The 24,771-nt window shown below is 44.0% G+C and overlaps 1 protein-coding gene across 2 annotated transcripts in view; it reads left to right on the top strand.

Annotated features, from left to right (window-relative positions):
* The first annotated feature begins 15,561 nt into the window (after nt 1-15,561).
* The window catches only part of LOC121575239 (scm-like with four MBT domains protein 1), a 31,754-nt gene continuing 22,544 nt past the window's right edge, over nt 15,562-24,771 (top strand). Inside the window, exons 1-3 of one of the 2 annotated variants that reach the window (XM_041888209.2) lie at nt 15,562-15,635; nt 24,314-24,409; nt 24,492-24,583. In XM_041888209.2, the coding sequence (XP_041744143.1) occupies nt 24,385-24,409; nt 24,492-24,583 (117 nt within the window). In that variant the 5' untranslated portion in view covers nt 15,562-15,635; nt 24,314-24,384. Of the gene's footprint in view, nt 15,647-24,313; nt 24,410-24,491; nt 24,584-24,771 lie in introns of both variants that reach the window. The other variant, XM_041888208.2, reaches the window with a different exon arrangement.

Here is a 24,771-nt window from a genome sequence, read left to right as displayed (position 1 = left end):
GCCTTTAAATAAATATTCATTGGAAAAATGTTTGGTCTCTCTCAGAAGTTTCTTTTAACTAATAAGATTAAAGAAGTTTCATATAAATTAATCCACAAGTGCTACCCTACTAAACATTATCTTGAAAAGTTAAAAAATACATTAATATTTATTGTACCTTCAGTAATTAACAACCGGAGACTGTTTTACATTTATTTTGGTATTGCTCTTATACCCGAAAGCTGTGGCAAGATACAGTATCTGTAGATTTGTTTTAGATCATATACACGTTAATTTTTATCTTCTACTTGAAAATGTGATATTTGGTTTTACAAAGTCTATGCAAAGCCTTTCTTTTTAATCAACATCATTGTTATTTTAGCTAAATTCCATATTCATAAATGTATGAGTCAAAAACCTTTGTTTGTTATTATTGAGAATGAAATTGAACAATATACAAACACAATTTCTTCTTTCATATCAAAAAAAGCAATCAAAACTTTGAATGTTTGTAATTTTTAAATGGTCTTTATAAAATGTATTGTCTTTATTCCCTTGACTGTTGTTTGTAATGTTTGTATACTCTGTTTGTTTTTCTAAATTATATATTTTGAATTGCTTTACAATAAACAAAATAAAATAATACAAATAAAAAAACTAACCTGCCTATTTCTAAAATATATATTCTTAAAATTGGATTTTAAACCTTAACCTTAACCACACTTCTAACCTTATGCCTACCCCTAACCTTAAATGAAGACAAAAATATATATTTTTTGTTTTCATTAATTTGTACGATATAAGTTAACTGCGCTAGCTAATGAAATCGACGCAATGATGTTCCATATGGAACGGAAGTACAAATAAATTTTTACGATATAAATTAACTGCTCTAACTAGTGAAATCGACGTAATGACGTTCCATGTTTACGGAACTTGGGTGCATGAAGCAGAAATCTCTAACTAGCTGTAGTCAGATATGTTCAAACCAGCCATCAGAAAAGACCAATGGCACTAAAATTGCTACAGATTTTAACTTACTTTGATTAGTATCTTTGATTATGCTCCTTTTCATGGTGCACTTTCAGGAGAAACCTCATCATACAGGCAAGTAAGGAGGAGGACTAGCTAACTGTAAAATATTAGTGGCAGAAAGACATCTAATTAGAGCAATCTCGATTCCACAGTTAACTGATTGCATTTACACTACCGGTCAAAAGTTTTAGAACACCTCCATTTTTCCAGTTTTTATTGAAATTCACACAGTTTAATGTCTTAATGTACTCTGAAATTAAAGCATAGAACAAATAATCAATTGAAGACAAAAAATTAATAATGGAATCGTTTTGTTTAACAAAATGTAATCTACATTTTTGACACATCAAAGTAGCCACCTTTTGCAGACATAACAGCCGAACACACTCATGGCATTATTTCTACAATGGAAATCAAATATTGTTCGGAAAGTTCTTCCCTACACTGTTGCAGAAGTTCCCACAAATGTGTTGTAGGTTGCTTTGCTTTCACCCTTCTGCCCAGTTCATCCCAAACCATCTCGATGGGGTTTAAGTCTGGAGACTGTGCTGGCCATTCCATGATTTGAAGCCTACCGTCTTGTTATTTTCTTCTAAGGTAGTTCTGACACAGCCTGGAGGTATGTTTTGGGTCATTATCTTGCTGTAGGATGAACCCCTGACCAACTAGGTGTACACCAGAGGGTATTGCATGGCGCTGCAAAATGCTGTGGTAGCCATTTTGGTTCAGGGTGCCACTCACTCTGTGCAAGTCGCCGACTCTGGATCCAGCAAAAGAGCCCCAAACCATCACGCTTCCTCCTCCGTGTTTGACAGTTGGTGTCACACACTGAGGAACCATCCTTTCGCCTACTCGACGGCGTACAAAAACCCTGCGTGATGAACCGAAGATTTCAGATTTCCAGTCTTCTGTAGTCCACTTGCGGTGCTTCAAGGCCCAGACAAGCCTTTTTTTCTGATTTTGCCATCTTAGTAATGGCTTTCTTACTGCCACTCGACCTGTCAGACCTGCAGCTCCAAGTCTTCGCTTCACAGTGAATTTTATTTCACCTTTATTTAACCAGGTAAGCCAGTTGAGAACAAGTTCTCATTTACAACTGCGACCTGGCCAAGATAAAGCAAAGCAGTGCGATAAAAACAACAACACAGAGTTACATACGGGGTAAAAGAAAACATAAAGTCAAAAATACAACAGAAAATATATATACAGTGTGTGCAAATGTAGCAAGTTATGGAGGTAAGGCAATAAATAGGCTATAGTGCAAAATAATTACAATTAGTATTAACACTGGAATGATAGATGTGCAAGAGATGATGTGCAAATAGAGATACTGGGGTGCAAATGAGCAAAATAAATAACAATATGGAGATGAGGTAGTTGGGTGGGCTAATTTCAGATGGGCTGTGTACAGGTGCAGTGATCGGTAAGCTGCTCTGACAACTGATGCTTAAAGTTATTGAGGGAGATAAGAGTCTCCAGCTTCAGAGATTTTTGCAATTCGTTCCAGTCATTGGCAGCAGAGAACTGGAAGGAATGGCGGCCAAAGGAGGTGTTGGCTTTGGGGATGACCAGTGAGATATACCTGCTGGAGCGCATACTACAGGTGGGTGTTGCTATGGTGACCAATGAGCTAAGATAAGGCAGGGATTTGCCTAGCAGTGATTTATAGATGGCCTGGAGCCAGTGGGTTTGGCGACGAATATGTAGTGAGGACCAGCCAACAAGAGCGTACAGGTCACAGTGGTGGGTAGTATATGGGGCTTTGGTGACAAAACGGATGGCACTGTGATAGACTACATCCAATTTGCTGAGTAGAGTGTTGGAGGCTATTTTGTAAATGACATCGCCGAAGTCAAGGATCGGTAGGATAGTCAGTTTTACGAGGGCATGTTTGGCAGCATGAGTGAAGGAGGCTTTGTTGCGAAATAGGAAGCAGATTCTAGATTTAACTTTGGATTGGAGATTCTTAATGTGAGTCTGGAAGGAGAGTTTACAGTCTAACCAGACACCTAGGTATTTGTAGTTGTCCACATACTCTAGGTCAGACCCGTCGAGAGTAGTGATTCTAGTCGGATGGGCGGTTGCCAGCAGCGTTCGATTGAAGAGCATGCATTTGGTTTTACTAGTGTTTAAGAGCAGTTGGAGGCTACTGAAGGAGTGTTGTATGGCATTGAAGCTCGTTTGGAGGTTTGTTAACACAGTGTCCAATGAAGGGCCAGATGTATACAAAATGGTGTCGTCTGCGTAGATGTGGATCTGAGAGTCACCAGCAGCAAGAGCGACATCATTGATATACACAGAGAAAAGAGTCGGCCCAAGAATTGAACCCTGTGGCACCCCCATAGAGACTGCCATAGGTCCAGACAACAGGCCCTCCGATTTGACACATTGAACTCTATCTGAGAAGTAGTTGGTGAACCAGGCGAGGCAGTCATTTGAGAAACCAAGGCTATTTAGTCTGCCAATAAGAATGCGGTGGTTGACAGAGTCGAAAGCCTTGGCCAGGTCGATGAAGACGGCTGCACAGTACTGTCTATTATCGATCGCAGTTATAATATCGTTTAAGACCTTGAGTGTGGCTGAGGTACACCCATGATCAGCTCGGAAACCGGATTGCATAGCGGAGAAGGTACGGTGGCATTCGAAATGGTCGGTGATCTGTTTGTTAACTTGGCTTTCAAAAACTTTCGAAAGGCAGGGCAGGATGGATATAGGTCTGTAACAGTTTGGATCTAGAGTGTCACCCCCTTTGAAGAGGGGGATGACCGCGGCAGCTTTCCAATCTCTGGGGATCTCAGATGTTACGAAAGAGAGGTTGAACAGGCTAGTAATAGGGGTTGCGACAATTTCGGCGGCTAGTTTTAGAAAGAAAGGGTCCAGATTGTCTAGCCCAGATGATTTGTAGGAGTCCAGATTTTGCAGCTCTTCCAGAACATCAGCTGTCTGAATTTGTGTGAAGGAGAAGCGGGGGGGGGGCATGGGCAAGTTGCAGCGGAGGGTGCAGAGCTGGTGGCCAGGGTAGTGGTAGCCAGGTGGAAAGCATGGCCAGCCGTAGCAAAATGCTTGTTGAAATTCTCGATTATTGTAGATTTATCGGTGGTGATAGTGGTTCCTAGCCTCAGTGCAGTGGCAGCTGGGAGGAGGTGCTCTTATTCTCCATGGACTTTACAGTGTCCCAAAACTTTTTGGAGTTAGTGCTACAGGATGCAAATTTCTGTTTGAAAAAGTTAGCCTTTGCTTTCCTAACTGCTTGTGTATATTGGTTCCTAACTTCCCTGAAAAGTTGCATATCGCGGGGGCTATTTGATGCTAATGCAGTACGCCACAGTTGAAACTGAGACTTGCTTACTTCGACCAGTGTTAAGCTGTGCTTAAAGCTGTTGTGCTGTGAGCCGCCTACCATGCAAGCTGTTGACTCTTAGAAACGTGTCTTCTGATTCTGTTGTGGCTTTGGGTCTGCCAGACCTCATCCTGTCAGAGTTTCCTCCAGTTTCCAAGTGCCGTTTGATGATGTAGGAAACTGTACTCACTGACACCTTGGCTTTCTTTGCAATTTCTCTAAAGGAAAGACCTACACTTTTAAGGGTTAAATTGGTCTATCTGTCTTCCTTTGTTAATTGCCTTTTTCTCACCATTATGATAGCAATATACTACTTCCTGCAGTACAATACTGTCCAAATAATGCTTAACAGGGTGTAGTAACACAGTCTGTTCTAACACTGCTTTTATACAGACAGAGGGTTTGGAAGTAGTCAACAAAAGTTGGGACACCTATAGGAATTGTTAGCATCAACTTTCAAGGTTTAATTTACTCCATTGCTGCAGATCAGCTGTAAGTTGTTAACCCATTACTTGTTCCCTGAAAAAGGGATTTTTCTATAACTGAAATGTACATTATCTTTCAGTTTTTGGTAACCTACATTTTGTTTTGTTTTACCTCTGGTAGTTTACCACTTACCTTTGTACCATTTCAGGTTATTCACTGGACTTGAACTGCTTACATTTAAATAAAAACTGGAAAAATGGGGGTGTTCTAAAACTTTTGACCGGTGGTGTATATATATTGCATATCTATTTGTGTGCCGACTGAATATGCTCCTGATGATTTTTAGGTCATGTTTCGTATGCTCACCTTTTTGCTAAACGCATTCACGCTGCGCTTTGTTTCCAAAGAGCTGATTGGCGTGGTCAACATCAGGTAAGACTGGTTTACTCTTGTTTAACATTACACCTGGGGTGTATTCATTACTCGGATTCCGTTGCAAAACGTTTTACTCCAAACGGAAAACATTTTACAATGAAAACAAGAGTTTCTATTGGACTAATTCAGGTAGGTCCCTCCCCGTTTAGTTCTGTTTGCTCTGTTTGCTCTGTTTGCTTCTGTTTGGTTCTTAAATAGTTCCCATAATGAATACACTCCTGCTGCAATATGAGCTGCTGTGAACCTGCAGTGAAACAAATACTAACACCACATACTGTGTGTGCGTGTGCGTGTGCGTGCATAGGTTCACACTGCTGTACTCCACGCTGGTCTTCTTGTCCAGAGAGGCATTGTTCCCCAACTCTGAGGATTGGTTTTTCCAGCAGGACAATGCGCCATGCCACACAGCCAGGTCAATCAAGGTGTGGATGGAGGACCACCAGATCAAGACCCTGTCATGGCTAGCCCAATCTCCAGACCTGAATCCCATTGAAAACTTCTGGAATGTGATCAAGAGGAAGATGGATGGTCACAAGCCATCAAACAAAGCCGAGCTGCTTGAATTTTTGCGCCAGGAGTGGCATAGTCACCCAACATCAATGTGAAAGACTGGTGGAGAGCATGCCAAGACGCATGAAAGCTGTGATTGAAAATCAGGGTTATTCCACCAAATATTGATTTCTGAACTCTTCCTAAGTTAAAACATTACTATTGTGTTGTTTAAAAATGAACATGAACTTATTTTCTTTCCATTATTCGAGGTCTGACAACACTGCATCTTTTTTGTTATTTTGACCAGTTGTCATTTTCTGCAAATAAATGCTCTAAATGACAATATTTTATTTGGAATTTGGGAGAAATGTTGTCAGTAGTTTATAGAATAAAACAAAAATGTTATTTTTACCCAAACACATACCTATAAATAGTAAAACCAGAGAAACTGATAATTTTGCAGTGGTCTCTTAATTTTTTCCACAGCTGTATATATATATATATATATATATATATATATATATATATATATATGTGGCCTGCAACAGGTCAGCCACTAGGGGGGCCTGGTAATAGATGGAGAATACATCACGAGGCGGTGGCTCCATCTGCTGGGCGTGCCAGGTCTCGACGGGCTCCCCGGACAGGACTAATTGGGGCTGATTGGGAGCTGGTGAGTAATTAAGGGTGGATTGCTCACCAGTTGTGCAAGGCCCATAAAGCTGCCAGAAGGGCAGCACATGAGAGAGGACTGGGGGAAGTAAGGTAACTTCCGTGTAGTTGGAGACGGTATCCTGGAGAGGGTCTCAGGGGGGAGACCTTTTGATTATTTTATTAATAAACACCCTTGAAACCGAGCTAATCATACTCTGTCCGTGTCTGCTCTGTGTAAACGTCTTGACCCAAACCCCTGATCTGCCACAAGTGGTGGAGAATGCGGGCACTTTGATAACATGGTCAGATCAGGGTTGACGTTTACACAGCATCAGCATGGACGAGTTGATAGCTCAGTTCGTCCGGGCCCAACAAGCACAACAGGCGGTTCAGGAACAAATGCTGGAGGAACAGCAACTACAAAACGTCCGCCTCGTGGAGGAAGTCAGGAAGCTGCAAGGAGGAGCGTCTCCTGAATCCCATCCCAACCAGTTTTTAATCAAGCTAACGGAAGACGATTACATTGAAACATACCTCTGTACGTTTGAACGGACAGCGCTACGGGAAGGATGGCCAAGGCCGAAGTGGGCAAGTCTGCTGGCCCCGTTCCTCTCTGGGAATGCCCAAAAGGCGTATTGGGACCTGAACGACGAACAGGCGGCTAACTACGACGGACTCAAACGGGAGATACTCAGCCGCTACGGGTACAGCCTGGCCCATCGGGTTCAACGGTTCTACGACTGGAGGTTCGTACCCGACGCATCCCCCCGAGCCCAGATAAGCGACCTTCTGCGCGTCACCAGGGCATGGCTCCTAACCGACTGATCCACCCTCTCCCTCCTCGACAAAGTAGTCCTGGATCGCTTCGTACGGGCGCTACCCCACGACATGAAGAAGGCAGCGAGCCTATGTGCGCCCCAGATCTTGGAGGGCCTCCTGGAAGCAGTGGAGACGCATCAGAACACTCAGGCCCTATTGAGCGGGAGCCGGGGGAGGGGACGGAAGGACAACCCCACCGCGGTGTACCCCGAACCGACAGTCGGCAGGGCCAAGGGACCGCAAACCCGTGGAGAGACGGCTGGGGAAGGGCCGACCCGCCACCGACGACCCCAGGTAGATGGAGACCAACGGAGGTGTTTTGAGTGTGGCGCCCGGGGGAACATTGCCTGGAATTGCCATGCTCGAGAGGAGTCGATGCCATCAGCTAGCACCGGAGGCCAGGTGGGTCACACCGTGAACTATGTCACCTCCTGTTGGGCGCACCATGAATCAACTGCACCCATGGTCCCGGTGAAGGTTGACGGACACGACACGGAAGCGCTATTAGACTGCTGAACCAGGAGACCGAACGGGGTAGGGAGATGTCCATTTCCTGTGTTCATGGTGACACAAAGCGGTATCCCGCTGTATGGACCAACATCGTGACACCACAAGGGAGCTGCCAGATGATGGTAGGTGCAGTACCAGAGCTGCCGGTACCTATCCTAGTGGAACGGGATTGTCCGCTGTTCGCGGCCCTATGGGGGCACGAGTTGAAAAAAGATATACGAGCCGGCCGAAGAAGAGAGCAGGGACGACCCCTCGCCTGTGCGGCCAGGACACCACCGGTTAACCAACCTGACTCTACGGGTCCGGAGGGGGAGCCGGAACCCGAACCCCCTGGGGAATCACTGGATGAGGAGCCCAGCCTCCCCCTTCTCGATTTCGAGGGGCCAGTCGAGACCCCCGTTGGGGGCCAATTGATTCGGGACGGCCCAGTGGGAGGATCCAAATTTGAAAGCTGCCGCAGCCCAAGTGATAGCGATGGATGGACAGCTACTTCCGGGGGTGAGTGACTGGCGATACCCCCATTTCCAAATTAAGAATAACCTTTTGTATCAGGTGTCGCGCCAACAGGGGGAGCTTCGAGAGGTATTGTTGCTGCCCCGACGGTACGTAGGAACCGTTCTTCAGCTGGCCCACACCCACCTGTTGGGTGCGCACCTGGGAATGGAGAAGACCCGGGAACGGGTCGCCATGGACATGGTGGGACCCCTGGTAAAGATTGCACGAGGACACAGGTACATCTTGATAATAGTAGACTATGCCACCCGGTATCCCGAGGCCATTCCCCTACGGGCGGCTGTATCCAAGGGAATCGCCTGGGAGCTGTTCCACCTCTTTAGCCGGGTGGGCATCCCGAACGAGATCCTGACAGACCAAGATACAGAATTTATGTCCCGCCTCATGAAAGAGTTGTGTGCCCTCATGCAGATCAAGCAGATCCAGACCTCCGTTTTTCACCCACAGACGGATGGGCTCGTCGAGCGCTTTAACAAAACGCTCAAACAGATGCTGCGGAAGGTCATCGAGCAGGACGGGAAGAACTGGGACCAGCTGCTACCCCACCTAATGTTCTCAATCCGAGAAGTACCCCAATCCTCCACTGGGTTTTCCCTGTTTGAACTCCTCTATGGGAGGAGGCCACGTGGCCTACTGGACCTCGCCAAGGAGGTGTGGGAAGCCCAACCCCCTTACGCAGCGTGGTAGAGCACGTGGAGATGATGCGGGAGCGGATGACAGCCATATGGCCAGTCGTGAGGGAACATATGGAGAAGGCCCAACGCGCCCAAACCCAGGTCTACAATCGGGGAGCCCAGCCCCGAGAATTCCTGGCAACATGGCACGGACCATACGAGGTGGACGAGAAACTGGGACCTGTGAACTACCGCGAACGGCAACCGGGGAGACGGAAACCTCAACAGATTTAAAAAAGAGGCCGTATCGAATTCCGGAGGCCCGACGGAAGGCTGTGAAAAGTGGAGGCTATGCTGAGGATGGGGGTCGTTGAAGAGTGCATGGTGCAGCCCACAGTGCATGGTGCAGCCCCATCGTGTTGGTGCCCAAACCGGACGGTAGCCTCTGCTTCTGTCATGATTTCCGGGGTGTGAACGACATAAGCGTGTTCGACGCCTACCCCATGCCGAGGGTGGACGAGCTAATCGACCGATTGGGAAAGGCCCGGTACATCAGCATCCTTGACCTGACCAAAGTTATAGGCAGTTACCATTGGCAGCCTCCTCCCGGGAGAAGACGGCGTTCTTGACACCAGAAGGTCTGTACGAGTACCGGGTGCTCCCGTTCGGTCTCCACGGAGCCCCGCCCACATTCCAGCGACTGATGAACAGAGTGCTTCGACCCCACCAGCAGTACGCAGCGGCCTATCTGGATGATATCATCATCCACAGCCAAGGTTGGGAGGAGCACCTGACGCGCCTCCAGGCGGTGCCGGACGCGCTCAGACAAGCCGGATTGACCGCAAACCCCAAGAAATGCAAGCTAGTGTTTGAGGAGGTGGAGTACCTGGGGTATTTGATCAGACGGGGGAATGTCAAGCCTCAGGAGAGGAAGGTTCACGCGGTACGTGACTGGCCCGTTCCACGCAGCAAGACACAGGTCAAGTCCTTCCTGGGATTGGCAGGATACTATAGCCGGTTTATCCCCAACTTTGCGGCTATAGCTTCCCCCCTCACTGATCTAACCAGGGCCCGACTCCCGAAAACAGTGAAATGGACGGACGAGACAGAAGCGGCGTTCAGCCGTCTGAAGGAAGCGCTGTGCTCCCATCCGATTCTCGTAACGCCCGATTTCCAGGTGCCGATGGTGGTCCAGACTGATGCATGTGATACGGGACTAGGGGCCGTTCTGTCCCAGAGACACGATGGGGAGGAGCACCCCATCATGTACATCAGCAGAAAGCTGATACCGAGAGAGAAAAAATACTCAATTGTTGAGAAAGAGTGTCTGGCGGTGAAGTGGGGGCTAGACACTCTCAAGTATTACCTGTTATGTATACACTTCACCCTGGTCATGGACCATGCTCACCTGGTCTGGATGGCCAGGGGAAAAGACACAAACGATCGGGTCACCAGGTTGTTCTTGTCCCTTCAACGCTTCTCTTTTTCTGTTGTGCACAGGTCAGGGGCGAAGCATGGAAACGCGGATGCCCTATCGAGAAGGGAGACAGACGTTGCACTGATGACCGTCCCCTCCCCGACAGATCTAAGGGGGGGTGTACAGCAGGTCAGCCACCTTTTCTTTTGATTATTTTATTAATAAACACCCTTGAAACCGAACTAATCATACTCTGTCCGTGTCTGCTCTGTGTAAACGTCTTGACCCAAACCCCTGATCTGCTACAATATATTTTACCTTTATTTTATCAGGGAGTCATACTGAGACCAAGGTCTCTTTTACAGATGAGCCCTGAATTACAGAAAATACACATATCAATGTAAATACAAAATGCAAGCAGAAAGAACAACATGGTCATAGAAAACAAACACATTTATCAGTAATAAGGTCCTCAATCAGCCTTCTGAATTGCCCTAGAGACACCAAAACATCAAATGTAAGAACATTTTGAAGATTGTTCCACAAATTAGGTGCAAGAAAACTAAAAGGATAGGTGCAGAGGGTGTAGTCAGGGAAAGAGGATAGGTGCAGAGGGTGTAGTCAGACGAAGCTGTACTCAGAAGGTTGAAGAGGGTTGTGTGTACATAGAGGCTATGGTCATGAAGTAATATTAACATTATAATAAGTAATGTTGTTAGTAAATATTGATCTGTATAGATTAAAATGGTATTTCATGATGCAACCCTCATAAGTAACTGTGGACGAGTGTCTACTAAGCTAACTGTTATTAACTGTCATGTCCTTCGTAGCTGGTTTTCACAGGGTTCCTGGTACTGTGCTACGTTGTCTACTTCCTGCGTTTCCTGGGCTCTGGGGAGGAAAACAGGAAGTTCTTCCCCCTGCAGCGTGTGGCAGACCTGCTGCCCTCCAGAGTGAAAGGAGAGGTAACATTCACCACAACAACCCTAAGCGCTAACTCTTTCACTCACCGCATACACTCCTCACTGACCTAGTATACAGTATACCCGAAAGCAATTGGTCATAATAACTGACATAAATGTGTTGATTGATTGGTTCATTCATTCATATACTACATTGGGTCACAACTGTGTTTGAGATGTCATCCCGCTGTGTGTGTTTGTAGCCGGTGATTGACTGGACGTTGGCGAGGCTGACGTGGAGCTTCTTCAAGCAGTCATTCCTAAAGCAGATCCTGACGGAGGGTGAGCATTACATCATGACCTTCCTCAACGTGCTGAGCTTCGGGGAGCAGAGTGTGTATGACATCGTCAACGACCTGGGCTCCATGGTGGTCCGCTTCATCTTCCTGCCTATCGAGGAGATCTTCTATGTTTCTTCGTCCTTGAGGGGACGGGATGTCAGGCAGCAGAAACAGGTCAGAGAGCAGAGTCAGCCAATCAAATACCTGTCACTCATTTCACCATTTGTAAAGTTGGCTGATACACACCTAATAGCTCATGCATGTGCATTGATGCTACTTGCTGATTGGTCTGCAGGAGGAGGTTGCCATAGCAGCTGAGGTTCTGGAGTGTCTGCTGAAGCTGGTGCTTGTGATTGGTCTCATCATCAGTGTTTGGTTACGACTACTCTCACCTGGCTCTAGACCTCTATGGGGGATCACTATTGAGCAATGGCGCAGGTGGGTCAGCTAAACAAGTGAGTCGATGAATCAAGTGAGTCAACCACCATAATCAAGTCAAATTATAGAGAGATAAAGGAACTCATTCAGCAATGATTTGAATGATCCAATTCCTCAAGCTACTGGTTTTATGTGAGTGGTTGTGTAATGATATGTGTGTTATATTGAAGGGCCCAGTATTGCGATGCTACAGCTCCTATGTACTCCTGCTAGCCATTAATGGAGTGACTGAGTGCTTTGTCTTCACTGCCATGAGCAAAGAAGAGGTCAACAGGTGAGAGAAGGCAGGCTAACACACACACACACACAGAGTGTATCAAGTTGCTTACGCTGCCCTCTTGTCTGTCCCCAGGTATAACCTGGTGATGTTGGCTCTGTCCATCTCCTTCCTGCCCCTGTCCTACATGCTGACATGGTGGGCAGGGGGCATTTGCTTCATCCTGGCTAACTGTCTGAACATGGGCCTGCATTTCGTCCACAGCCTTCTCTACATCCACCACTACTTCCTGTCCAGCCAGTGGATGCCCCTGCGCGGCTTGAGGCCCTCCCCTTTCGTGCTACTGGCTCTTGCTCTCAGCACAGTCCTCACAGCCCTCTGAGGTACCACACTATAACTGTTCACCTCACTGCTTTACTGTACACACCACATACTGTATCACATATCAGCCAATCATACTTACTTCTGTCTTTGACAGTTAATAAAATAGTTATTATTTATATCTTACCACCATAGAAATGGGAGTTAGAATATAAACTATATGTCCATGCTTACCACATACTCTGAGATAATAGTGAGCCAGATTGTCTTATTTCTGTGTATTTGTTTACCATAGAATCAGATTCCTCTCACTCCCATCTGTCTGTACTCTGTTGTTTCAGGGTGTGTTCTGTTGTGACGGCGGATGGTTACTAAGGCTGGTTCACATCGCTGTGGGGGCCGGGTGTCTACTGGGTGTACTTGTCACCGTTCTTCTCACGGAGACCAAACTTGTTCAATTTGTTCAGACTCAGCTGTTACCTCGCTATGGGAAGAAACACACCTAAACCTGCCCAGCAGAGGAAAGATAAGGACCTATATTAACCTGCCAGCTACAATGGTAGAGAGGAAAGGAGTGATAGACAGAATGGCAGAAGGATGGATAGCGCTGAAGACAGTGACTTGGAAGGGAATGTGGAAACCGCTGCAATCCTAAGGAACCCTGTCATGGACTGAGGGTGAAGTCAGAATGAGCGGCTCACTGGCAAAAACTGTGTAATTGTTCCTGAGTGTGTGAGTGTGTATTTGTGCGTATGTACAGGTAACTGCCAAAATAAAGGCACCTTGGCATATATTCTACAGGTGTCTGGAACTCTCTTGGAGGGATGTGACCAATGTTCCCTCTAAACTGCATGCAGGCGCGCAGCTCCCGGGACTGCCCCGCAGAAGAAATATCAGCCCGTGCTAGAACTTTCTAAAGTTTCCCCCCTTAACACTATCAACGTTTCCCTTTACTGTGGGAATTGTGATCGAATCAACGCAATATTAGCCACTTTCAGTGCAATGTACCAAAACAAAATTAACTATGTAAGACTTAGTATGCAAAAATAACTATGGAGTACGACTCAGCCCGTACTCTACACAGACCGGTGCAGCATAACCAATCAGAACTGCAGTCAGCCTATATGCTGATAGACCATTGCAATATATGGACCTGTGCCATTCTCTTTGAACTGGACTGTTTACAGCATGAGCGGTGAGTTATTTGCCCAGTTATAGCTCATTTGTAGTCAGCAATGGGGGAGTGATTGCTTCCTACAAGAGCTCAAAACGTGTACATTTCTAGACATCTTTGAAAAGAGAGTCAGGTAAAGAGATTTTTTTTTTGGTCTTAAAGGGGCAGTGTTGTATTTTGAGACAGGCTTGAATAAGCTAAGTAGTCAATAGGTAGAGGGTTGCATCATTTGTCTGATTCTCTGTAATAATGGTATGGGAATAATAATGAATTTTTTTAAGTGGTTTCTTGCATCAAACACAACATTTTCAGTGACCTTGTCTAAAGGACAAGTGGATAAACAGGTTAATGTCAAGCCCTGCATGTTTTTTTCAAAAGTCTCATGGAATGTAGGCCTACATTGAACGCCATTGTAGGCTGAATGATAGAACAGCTATTTCCATGTTAAAATGTTATGGGATGCATTTTCTCCATTGTTTTTGATGGTAGGCAACCCTGGTAGGCCTACATTATGATCAAATAGCCACAGTAGCCTACTTGACCACTGTCTGAAACTGTAACTTAAAGCGGGTACAGCCTGTGTTCACAGTAAACGTGCGCTGGAAGTTGCACAGAATTTTCACAACGTTCAGGTTTGCGCTCAGCAGACCTGACATTTGATCAGTGCTGAAAATGTTTTGAGAGAACATTGGATGCGACACCATTCTTCCAAGAGAAATTCATAATTTGGTGTTTTGTTGATGGTGGTGGAAAACGCTGTCTCAGGCGCCGCTCCAGAATCTCCCATAAGTGTTCAATTGGGTTGAGATCTCACATACACAGACACCTCTTTCAAAGTCACTGAGATCTCCTCTTTTAGCCATGGTAGCCAAAATAATGGGCAACTGGGCATTTTTATACATGACCCTAAGCATGATGGGATTGCTTAATTAACTCAGGAACCACACCTGTGTGGAAGCACCTGCTTTCAATATACTTTGTATCCCTCATTTACTCAAGTGTTTTCTTTATTTTGGCAGTTACCTGTGTGTGAGCAAGTCTACAGTCATTGGAACAAGCACTGAAAACACTGTTTCACCTGCACGTTATTGTTTTTTTTATGCTTGAGAGGTATTTTGTAACCAAATTTAGGTTTTGATTAATAAAATCACAGGTGGATTTTGGCTGATTGTTTTGTTGTAGCCTAGGCCAGATTACATAGTGCATTAGGGCATCTTGTTGTCAAAAACATAGCTAAATAGTACAGTTTAGTTTTGCAGAAAGCGCATGCAATGTATCTAGCAATTTACTCTGCATGATGGCAACGAATATTGTCTAGTATCAATAATTGAAATTCAATGGAAGTAATTGCGTCGAGTTTCCCACCACCCCACATCTATCCTTTCGTGCGTTTCTTGATGCTGTTGCCATGGAAACGGAGAAGACCTACTTACTGCTGGAGTCTCCACCCTGCGAGAAGAAAAAAAGTATATAGTCATAGGGAATCCAAAATGTCCTACCTGCCGGGTCTAAACCAACTTAGTCTTTTGGCCTACAGAAATATACCATACAAATAAAAAGTTGCATTTAGGCTATAGAGAATTTATGCAGACAAGTCAAAAAATAGGGTATTGAATTGCATTTTTTTGCATTAACTAGCCAACTAGCGCTGTATAATGTATTGCATGGCTCACGACGACAGGCTGTGTAGGCCTATTTTCTTTATGCTTATCCTTGACAGCGCGTCGTTGTTTGTTCGCAGGATGTGTTTGTTCAATTGATTTAGATATGCTTTTGTAGTTGAAACAAAGACAACACAATGTTTTGGGCAGAGTATGTTCATATTTTCTCTCTAATCGCTGAAATATATGAACAAGTCCATCTGTGCGGGACGCCTTTTCCTCTTGACAGCCCCAGGTTGAAAAAGTGAATGATCGAGCATGCGCAGTTGAGGTTCGTGCCATATCGCAAGGAAGCAGAGAAGAAGAGAGGGCGACGTTTTAAATTTACTTGGAAAAACTAGGAAAAGGTGAGATTCACGTAAGTGTATGAAATACTTATCTAATATTTACAATGTACTAACGGGCAAACGTATTTTCAGCTGCCTTGGTGGCTCACGTGTGTTTTTTCCTGGTGTTAAAGAAGCTGTTTTGTACTCGATTGAGGACGCAGCGCCATACCCATACTTGACATTTCAGCTGCTAACTTGCTCGTGGACAGTGAAAACGGTGCGCTAGCTTCGCGCGCCCGATCATTTTCATTGCGCAGATTAATATCCACGATAAACATTGCAAATCCGTCAGAGGCACGCCAGGTGTTGTTTTCTCTTCTTTTCAATGTGGTGAATTCAATTTTACTTGATCACGACCACAATATACAATTTAAAGTTGCCTTTGCCTGCAAGATTGTGTCAACAGATTGTCATATTGCTGATGCTGACATAAACTTTCCCTGAAAAGTCTGACTAGTTTTTTTGTAGTCAAGATGAGTGTTTTAGCTCATGGTTGTTTAGCTTGCGATGTATCAATGCAAGCGTCTGATGTAACATTGTAAACATTTGTAACATTGTAATATAATATACAGTGCAGCCTGTTACACTGTTTCACGCTAGTCTGTGGCTATATGTGACCAATACTAGACAGTGTCTTACATCCATTTTCGCAATCAAACATAAACAAAATATTAATTTATGTGTAAGCTGGCTTTAGCATTTTTGTGCTGGGTTTGAAATGCCATGGTCAACCAACCCCTTTTCTGAGATGGGACCACGTTAAGCTACTGGCGGGAACACCTGTCACTGCAGGCGTGAGGCAGAGGCTGCTATAGTACAGTATATAACCTCAAAAGTGAAGATTTACACACACATCGCGATCATCGTTTGATGTCACTGCTTTGTCACATTGACATTATCGGAGGAGGGAGTCAGGCAGGGATTTATCAGGGTGAGTTCAGTTAATGACTTCTCATATTGATGAAGATGTCAACAACTCACAGGCTGATCGAAGGCTGTGTGGGTGTGTGGTATGAATGGGTCTAGGCCGGATAGCCTGCTTTAATCATGGCTCTAATCCTGCCTGAGACTGATCTCCCCTGACAGAGAAGGGAGAGAGCACCTGTCCTACAAGAGAGTGAGAGATGGACAGAGAAAGAACGCCTAAAGGCAGGGCCGATCTTTGACGTTGACGTTGAAAAGACGTCTAAAATACGTATTTTCCAGAAATTGAAGTTAGGTTCCATAGGCCCTTTTCACGTGACGTCAGACAACTTCCGTTCTGCCGCGATGCAGGTTATGTTTACATCCGGTGTCGCTTAGGAACGCTTAGCTAGTAGCACATCATTATGGAGTTCACCCAGTCCCTTTCACATCTGCCACCAATACGACTTAACGACGTAGAACGACTTGCTGACAAGTGGTCCCTTACTTCAAGATCGAAGCTTGATAAAGGCTACAAGTTCTTCATTGAAGGTTACCTGTTTGATTATGAAGGTACGTGTTTATCTTTATTTAGCTTAAATTAGCCCTATGCTAGCGAAGGTTATGAGCTGACGAGTTTCTGTTTTGCAGCCTCTTTTTAATATTACTGCTGTTTGTATCGACCGTAAAATAAGAGTCAGTAATGTATTAATGGCTAATGCTGCGCCCTTTCTCCCAATCACTGTATTGAAACAGTCTCAAGTGTAGTTAACGGTGAGGTGACAGTGAGAGGGCGATGTTACAGGTCCATGAAGAAAAATGAGGAGGCTCATCGGCTTCAGGTTTCTCAGATAAACAGTTCTCTAACATTATGATAAGATAGGTTAAGATAGATAAGTTTTCTTTTTTGTTGTGTTTTGCTGCGGTTGCAGATTTAATAAGAATGATTCCACAAAGTTCCACTGTGGATCAGTTTGTTTCTCAGTCTGAGCTCTGATTTTGTATCATTAAACTTAATACACAACGAAATTCTTACAAACCGATGTGGGTTGTTGACGGCAATAAAGACTGGGAAAGATTCTGTGATAACTCAAAATGTTCAAATTTTCGATAAGTGTTGGCACTACTTGTCAAAGGTTTCAGAACAGCCAATTTTTCTTAATTAAAAAAAGAAATTGGGTTTTGAAAATTGTGTACAGTAGTTTATAATGAAACGCAGAAAAAAATGTTTTGTAAGTACAGCACTAATTGTTATGTCTCTATGAACAGGTTACACTAGACTCTGCAGAGGTTCCTGTGGTACTCAATCACATGTCATGTTCCTGCTCTGCTGGGAAAGCACTATGTAATCACATAGTAGCACTTCTTTTTCAAAGTGCTCACTATGTTACCATGGGCTTTAAGACAGTGCCATTGCCTCTGTCATGCACCAGCGCACTGCAGACCTGGCACCGGCCTAGGACACAGGTCAGACATTATTTGTTACACTGATGCAGAACTTTGCAGTTTGTATTGACTTTTGACAATGTATTGTTCATCATTATTATATCACAGGGAATTGTACCAGAGGCCACCAATGATATGGCGGTGTGTAAACCAGCGGCTAAGAAAAAAACAAGTGTCAGAGCTGGTGTGAAGTGCACACTGTACCGAGCCTATGATGGTGAGTCTGAATGAGCCCCCGCCTGTACTAGAGCACAAAGACTTTAGTGCATTTCTAAAATAATACAAACATAAAAGTTATTATTATTTGTTACTTTTTATATAGACTTTCAGTGGATATTTTTTTATTTGTATTAGAAGCATGTACGAGACTGGATGAGTGTGGTTGTCTTTTTTAGTGAAAAAGATAAGGTGGCATTTAATGAAATCTAAACTTGACATATCTCACTTTCATGCCAGGGCCTATTCCGGATCCTCACGTCATGGCCAGTGCTGAGAAACTGAAAGACATCCGTCCACAACCAGGGATTTGCAAATTGCTGCACGGGCTTGAGGGCCTTAATTTGGTGGACTCTAAATTTGGCCCTGTGCCATTTGGGTCTGTGCTTTCTTACCAGTGCCCTCTAGAATTAAGTAGAGATATTATTAAACACCCTGGTGCCAGTGAGTTTCCTCAGTTGCCTATTGAAGGTTACAACTTTAAATTTCCCATTGATTTTGAGCCCAACTACATACAACAATGTCATTTGGACAGCCTGATTGTGTCAGAGGAGATGTCTGCTGCTATTGAAGCAGAAACAAGAATGCAGTCAGAATGCCAGCTGTGGAGCCAGGTACGCAAACCCCGACTGACAGCCAGCAGATTCCGTGAAATATGCCATGTTCGTGGGGAGTTGTCTGCCAAGGCTTTGGCAACCCGCATTCTGAGAGGAACTCCTCAGACAGCTGCTATGAGAAGAGGGTTGGATCTGGAACCTGAGATACTGAGGCAATATTCTGATTTTTGTGATGTCTCTCTGAAACAATGCGGGGTCATCATCCACCCTGATTCACCTCACCTTGCAGCCAGCCCGGATGCTAAAGTCTTCTGCCCAACAGAAGCACCACCATTTGGTCTTGCTGAGGTTAAGAGTTGCGATGTTGAAAATGTTACCCAAGTTAAACACCTGATCACAGTTAAAGGCCAGGCCTGCCTTAAGAAGAGCCACAAATACTACTATCAGGTTCAAGGCCAACTCGCCTTAAGCGGACTTCAGTGGTGTGACTTCATTACAGATACCCGCACTGACTTCACAGTTGAGAGAATCTTTAGGGATGAGGAGATTATCCACTCAATGCGACAGAAGCTTGATCATTTCTATTATAACATCTACATGGATGTCTTCTTAAGTTATAAAACATAAGGCAGAATTTTATGTGTAAATAGTGTTAAGGTAAATGTGGAAGGTGAACCTTTGACATTTTTTTCTTTAACTGCAAATTAACTTGTCATATACTGTATATCTCCTATGTACTGAAACACACATTTTGAAAAGGATTGTGATGTAAATGTCGACATGTTTTTCTTTAACTGCAAATGAACTTCATTGTGTTATATACTGTATATCTATGTATTGAAATACAAATTTTGAAAAGGATTGCGATGTTGTAAATGCTCTTACCAAAATCAAAAAGGATTGGAAGCAGTTGCTTGCAAACATATATTTAATAGTTCCATCAGTGCCATGACACATAAGCACATAACATGGTTAATAGTTGGATATTTTTACAATATATCACATTAGGTTCATTAATAGCTATGAAAAAGTTATTACCCTTAACAAAAACATACAGTATAACATTAGATCAATTAAATTACCAACAAAGTTAATTCATATTTACATTTTTTTGTACATACAATACAGTAATATAAAAGTACTTCTATTTACAGCCCATCTAGCTTACTCAGGAAATATACAACTTCCAGTTGACAAAAACATCAGACTGGTTTGTCTCCTTTAATGTCAAGAGGTCCCTGATAGTTCGACATGAGGCAGCAGATGGCCCACAGCTGATTCACTGAACCCACTGTGGAAAGAGGAACAAGCCCATCCCAGATATGGTACTCCTTCACCCTCCGTATGGCCCTCTCGACTAAAATCCTCAGCCGGGCGATGGCCTGGGTCTTAAGAGTGTCCTCCCTGCTGAGCTGAGGAGATTTTTTTCAGTGGAGGGATGACGAGTGTTGCCCCCACTTCTGACAACATCCTCTCGATCAGGAAACCCTTGTCCGCCATTAATTCATCTCCGGGCTGAAGTAAATGCAAGATCTGACATTTCCGTGTTATTTCCATGTCGGAGATGGAGCCTGTGTAGAGCTTTGATACAAATGTGATAACACCACATGGAGCTACACCAATCAGCCCTTTAAAGGTGGTGTGATTTTTGTAGCTCGAAAAGGTTTCTGACTGTAGTGAGAGGGAGGATGGTGTTTCACAGCGGATCTCGGTGCAGTCTACTATAACTCTCACCTGAGGGCAGTAGAGCTTGAACTTATCAGGCATTGTGGCCTGCACCTGCTCTCTTGTCATCCACACCGGCAGTGAGCCAAGAACCTGGTAAAGGTAGCTAGTCCATGTTAAAATGATGCGGCTAACTGTGGACAGGCTGACCTCAAAGATGGTAGACAAGGTTTTCTCCTGAAGCCCAGCTGCAACACGACACAGAAACATAAATAGTTCATCAATAAGTGGAAGTTTTCGGTGAGGGCTAGGTGTCACATGTGCCGTTTGCTGTGCCTTAGACCAGTATACAAGCCGTGAAGCAGAGGGATAAACAGAATCCCAAAACACGGTGAAGACCTCCTTTGAGCTGAATCGTGTGTAGTAGCGATAGTCCTCATCTGTGACACAAAAATTAAAAAGGAGTGGATGCTGCTTCTTAACTGTCAGGTGCTGGATCTCAATTTCTAGGGACAACACTTGCAGCTCCAACTCTCGAATTCTTTGAGTAGCACTGTCCAGTTTACCTTAAGGGGAAGAAAAAAGCATACATGTTGGTAGGTTAGTTATTACTCATCTATCCCATCCCATTTTCAATAAATAAAACTGAAGAAGCTTCTAAGATGGATGAGGTTTAAAACGCCAAGTCTTTTCACAGAGAGACCAGTTACTCCAAATCGTAGTATAAAATAGTATTTTTACTTAACTGCCATATACTTTTACTTTTTTTGCCAAACAGATACATGGTTACTCTTATTTGTAATACTAACCAGGAGAAGGACGGCAGGCATAGTCGTGATCGTTTGTCACTGCAGGCAAAGCACCCTCTGTGCTGTCAGGCATCTCATGATCAGAATCATCCAGGACAGCAACACCAAGACGCTTTCTTGCTCGCTGGTAAACTGACTCCCGAGCTTGTGAGCCGCCTCCTATATGTGTGAAATTAACCATATGCTTGTCATGATACATTTTGGTAATCACTTTTCAGTCCCTAAAATGACAAAATGTAGCAGCTATATTGCATCAGGATTAAATTATTAAACATTTTGTACAAGTAATATATTATTGGATTACAGTAGTATTACGTTTAACGCTGTCTACCTATCCTTACCCCAATCATTCCAGTGGAATCTAGACGGCACTGATCCCTGTTTAATACGGATCCGTCCACTGGCCGATGTGTATCTATCCTCAGGGGGAAAGTGCTGACTGCAAACAAAGGTGCTCCCACGAAGAATCTTAAAACTTGGTCCCTCATCTCTCCTGATCGCCCTCACCCAACGGGCACGTATTTCTCCATCAACAGGGAAATCGTGAAAACTCAGATACGGGAATTTCTGTTTGTTGTTTGAACAAAATGGTACACTGCAATAGCATCTTCTCGAAGATTGTGCCATGCTTCGGTGTTGGATGGGATACTGTTGCGATACAGACACCGAGAGAAAAGAAACAGCTAAATTAACATTCAGCTTTGACCAGGAATCAATATTTATCTAGCTATCATGCACAACAGTATTTGAATAGGTGAGTTACTATACATTCATGAATAAACTAACTGCCTAACAAAGGGTTAGATAGCTAGCTAAGTAAACTTGTTACATTACAGCCAGGCAGCAATGTAACGCTACCTTTTAACGTTATCGGTATCTGGTACTAAGTTGTTGTTAGCTAACGTTAGCCCACTTTTAAGTAACTAAGGCAGTGAACAATTATGAATTAACAATAACGTTAGCAAGTTACAAACCATTGCATATACGTAAACATTATTACTCTTAACTTTACTAATTTAACTTAAACGTACCTTTTGGAATTTCTTCAAGTAGCTAGCTTGCTAGTTAGTGGTCAACAGTTGTATTTTCGTTGAGAAGTCTCAGGTTACGGGCGAACGGAAGTGAAGTTAACCTGCTACGCGGAAAGGCGGAAGTTAGATGACGTCATCGTGAAAAGGGCCTATTTAGGTTCTGAATTATGGGGGAAAATACGTATTTTCCAGGACGTTGAAAAAGCATCAGACGTTGAAAAATACGTATATTCCGGATGTTGAAGTCAGGTTCATTTTCGGTTATGAATGAAAGTTTAAAATACTTGTTTTCCGGACGTGGAGAATATGTATTTTCCAGACTTTTAAAATATGTATTTTTCGGACGTTGAAATCCTGACCGGATAAAAATCCATGTCTGTGGATGTTGAAATCAAGGCCGGTCTGGACCACACCAAATCTGAAGCAAACATAGACGTCTATGATTGGTTCAGATTTGTTCTGGAACGGACCAAAAACCAATGTCTGTGGATGTGGAAATCAAGGCCGGTCCAGACTGCACCAAAAAAAAGACGTCCAAAAGGCGACGTCGTGGTAAGCCTACTGTTTTTATAAACCACCACAAAAAAAATACTTCCAAAAGACGTTGGCTCGTGTTTACTGGTGTGTAGCCTACCATGTCTGCCAGCAATGGAATTTTATGGATGCCCATCCATGTGGTAGGCCCGCCATTTGTAAAACAGGCCATTGCATTGGCTTTATTAGTCATGATTCCTGTGACTAATCATTTTGGCTATTTAAACTCTGAATATCAGCTACCCAATTTTTTTGGAGTTATCGTGTACGGATACAAACTTCAAACCACTGAACATGTCAATGGGGTGAAACTCCTGGACAACAGTGGCAATTCCATATTGTCCATTTTACTTTGACCTGTCTGTTTTTAGGATATGTTTGTTAACGTGACAGCGCATTTTAATATTTGATTGGGCGACATTTAGGTTAGGCTATTTGATCGGAAAAACCTGCATGATGGAAAAAGTGTCCGTCTCAATACATTGTCATACATTCTATCTCCAGCCTGTAAGCTACAGAAAATATGATTTTTTTGTGGAACGTCGCAGCGATGCATCTCTCCAACAGCACACTACAGGGGCGCACGGGGAATGGACAAAGTGGGCACTGCTTATCATAGGACGGCATCAGCGCTCACCTAAAAAGCCCATATGCCACTAGTTGAGAGAAATTGTCATTTTTGGGGGGGCAAAATGTGAGGTTTTATGTTTTGTTGTTAAAATCAAATTGTATTTGTCACATGCGCCGAATACAACCTGTGTAGACCTTACAGTGAAATGCTTACTTACAAGCCCTTAACCAACAATGCCGTTTTAAGAAAAATAAGTGTTAAGTAAAAAAATAGAGAAGTTAAAAACTACAAATTAATTAAAGAGCAGCAGTAAAATAATAGTAGCAAGGCCATATACAGCGGGTACCGGTACAGAGTCAATGTGCCGGGCACAGGTTAGTCGAGGTAATTGAGGTAATATGTACATGTAGGTAGAGTTAAAGTGACTATGCATAGATAATAAACAGAGAGTAGCAGCAGCGTAAAAGAAGGGGTGGGGGGAACAATAAAAATAGTCCAGGTAGCCATTTGATTAGATGTTCAGGAGTCTTATGGCTTGGGGGTAGAAGCTGTTAAGAAGCCTTTTGGACCTAGACTTGGCGCTCCTGTACTGCTTGCCGTGCAGTAGCAGAGAGAACAGTCTATGACTAGGGTGGCTGGAGTCTTTGACCATTTTTAGGGCCTTCCTCTGACACTGCGTGCTATAGAGGTCCTGGATGGCAGGAAGCTTGGCCTGAGTGATGTACAGTTTAGCTCAGAAAATGCCACCGTTGCCTAATGAGTGGGCCGGCCGTGCCTGAAGGTCCCACATTCAAAAGGGACAGCTTTCCAAATGCAACTCTCCTCTCAACCTACCTAAATCTACATGATTGCTAACCTTTTTGTAGTCTTGGAAGTGGAACTGTATAGTGTGTAGTAGCCACTGAGTACCAGGCCCTAAACACAGACGTGTTTATTTAACAGCTTGACTTTGTATCTTTTTCAGTTGCATCAAAGTGGTTTTAGCTACTGCTAATACAGTCTTCTGGGTGGTGTTGGGAACACAGTGGGGGCATCATGAACCCCGAGGCACAGGAATCTGGTGAGTCTCACAATGGTTCAATGGCAGTGGTGTATTCAGGTGTATTTTTCTGTCTTTATAAATTCGTTTGTGTGTCTTTCAGCAGGGGGCTCTGAACTGGAGTCTGACTTCAACTGGGATGAATATCTGGAGGAGAATGGAGTATTGGCGGTTCCACATCACGCCTTCAAACATGTATGTCTTATTTCACTGCATCAGGGCCCATTTGCAGATATGGTACTTATATTTTTTTATTTTACTTTTTTATTTAAAAATAAATTCATTGTTGGTTAAAGGGCTGTAAGTAAGCATTTCACGGTAATGTCTACACCTGTTGTATGTGGCAAATCAAATTTGATTTGATTATTTAGGGCCCAGAGTTT

This window comes from Coregonus clupeaformis, chromosome 10, assembly GCF_020615455.1.
Source record: "Coregonus clupeaformis isolate EN_2021a chromosome 10, ASM2061545v1, whole genome shotgun sequence".
Lineage (NCBI taxonomy): Eukaryota > Metazoa > Chordata > Actinopteri > Salmoniformes > Salmonidae > Coregonus > Coregonus clupeaformis.
This window is presented reverse-complemented; position numbering and strand designations above follow the sequence as displayed.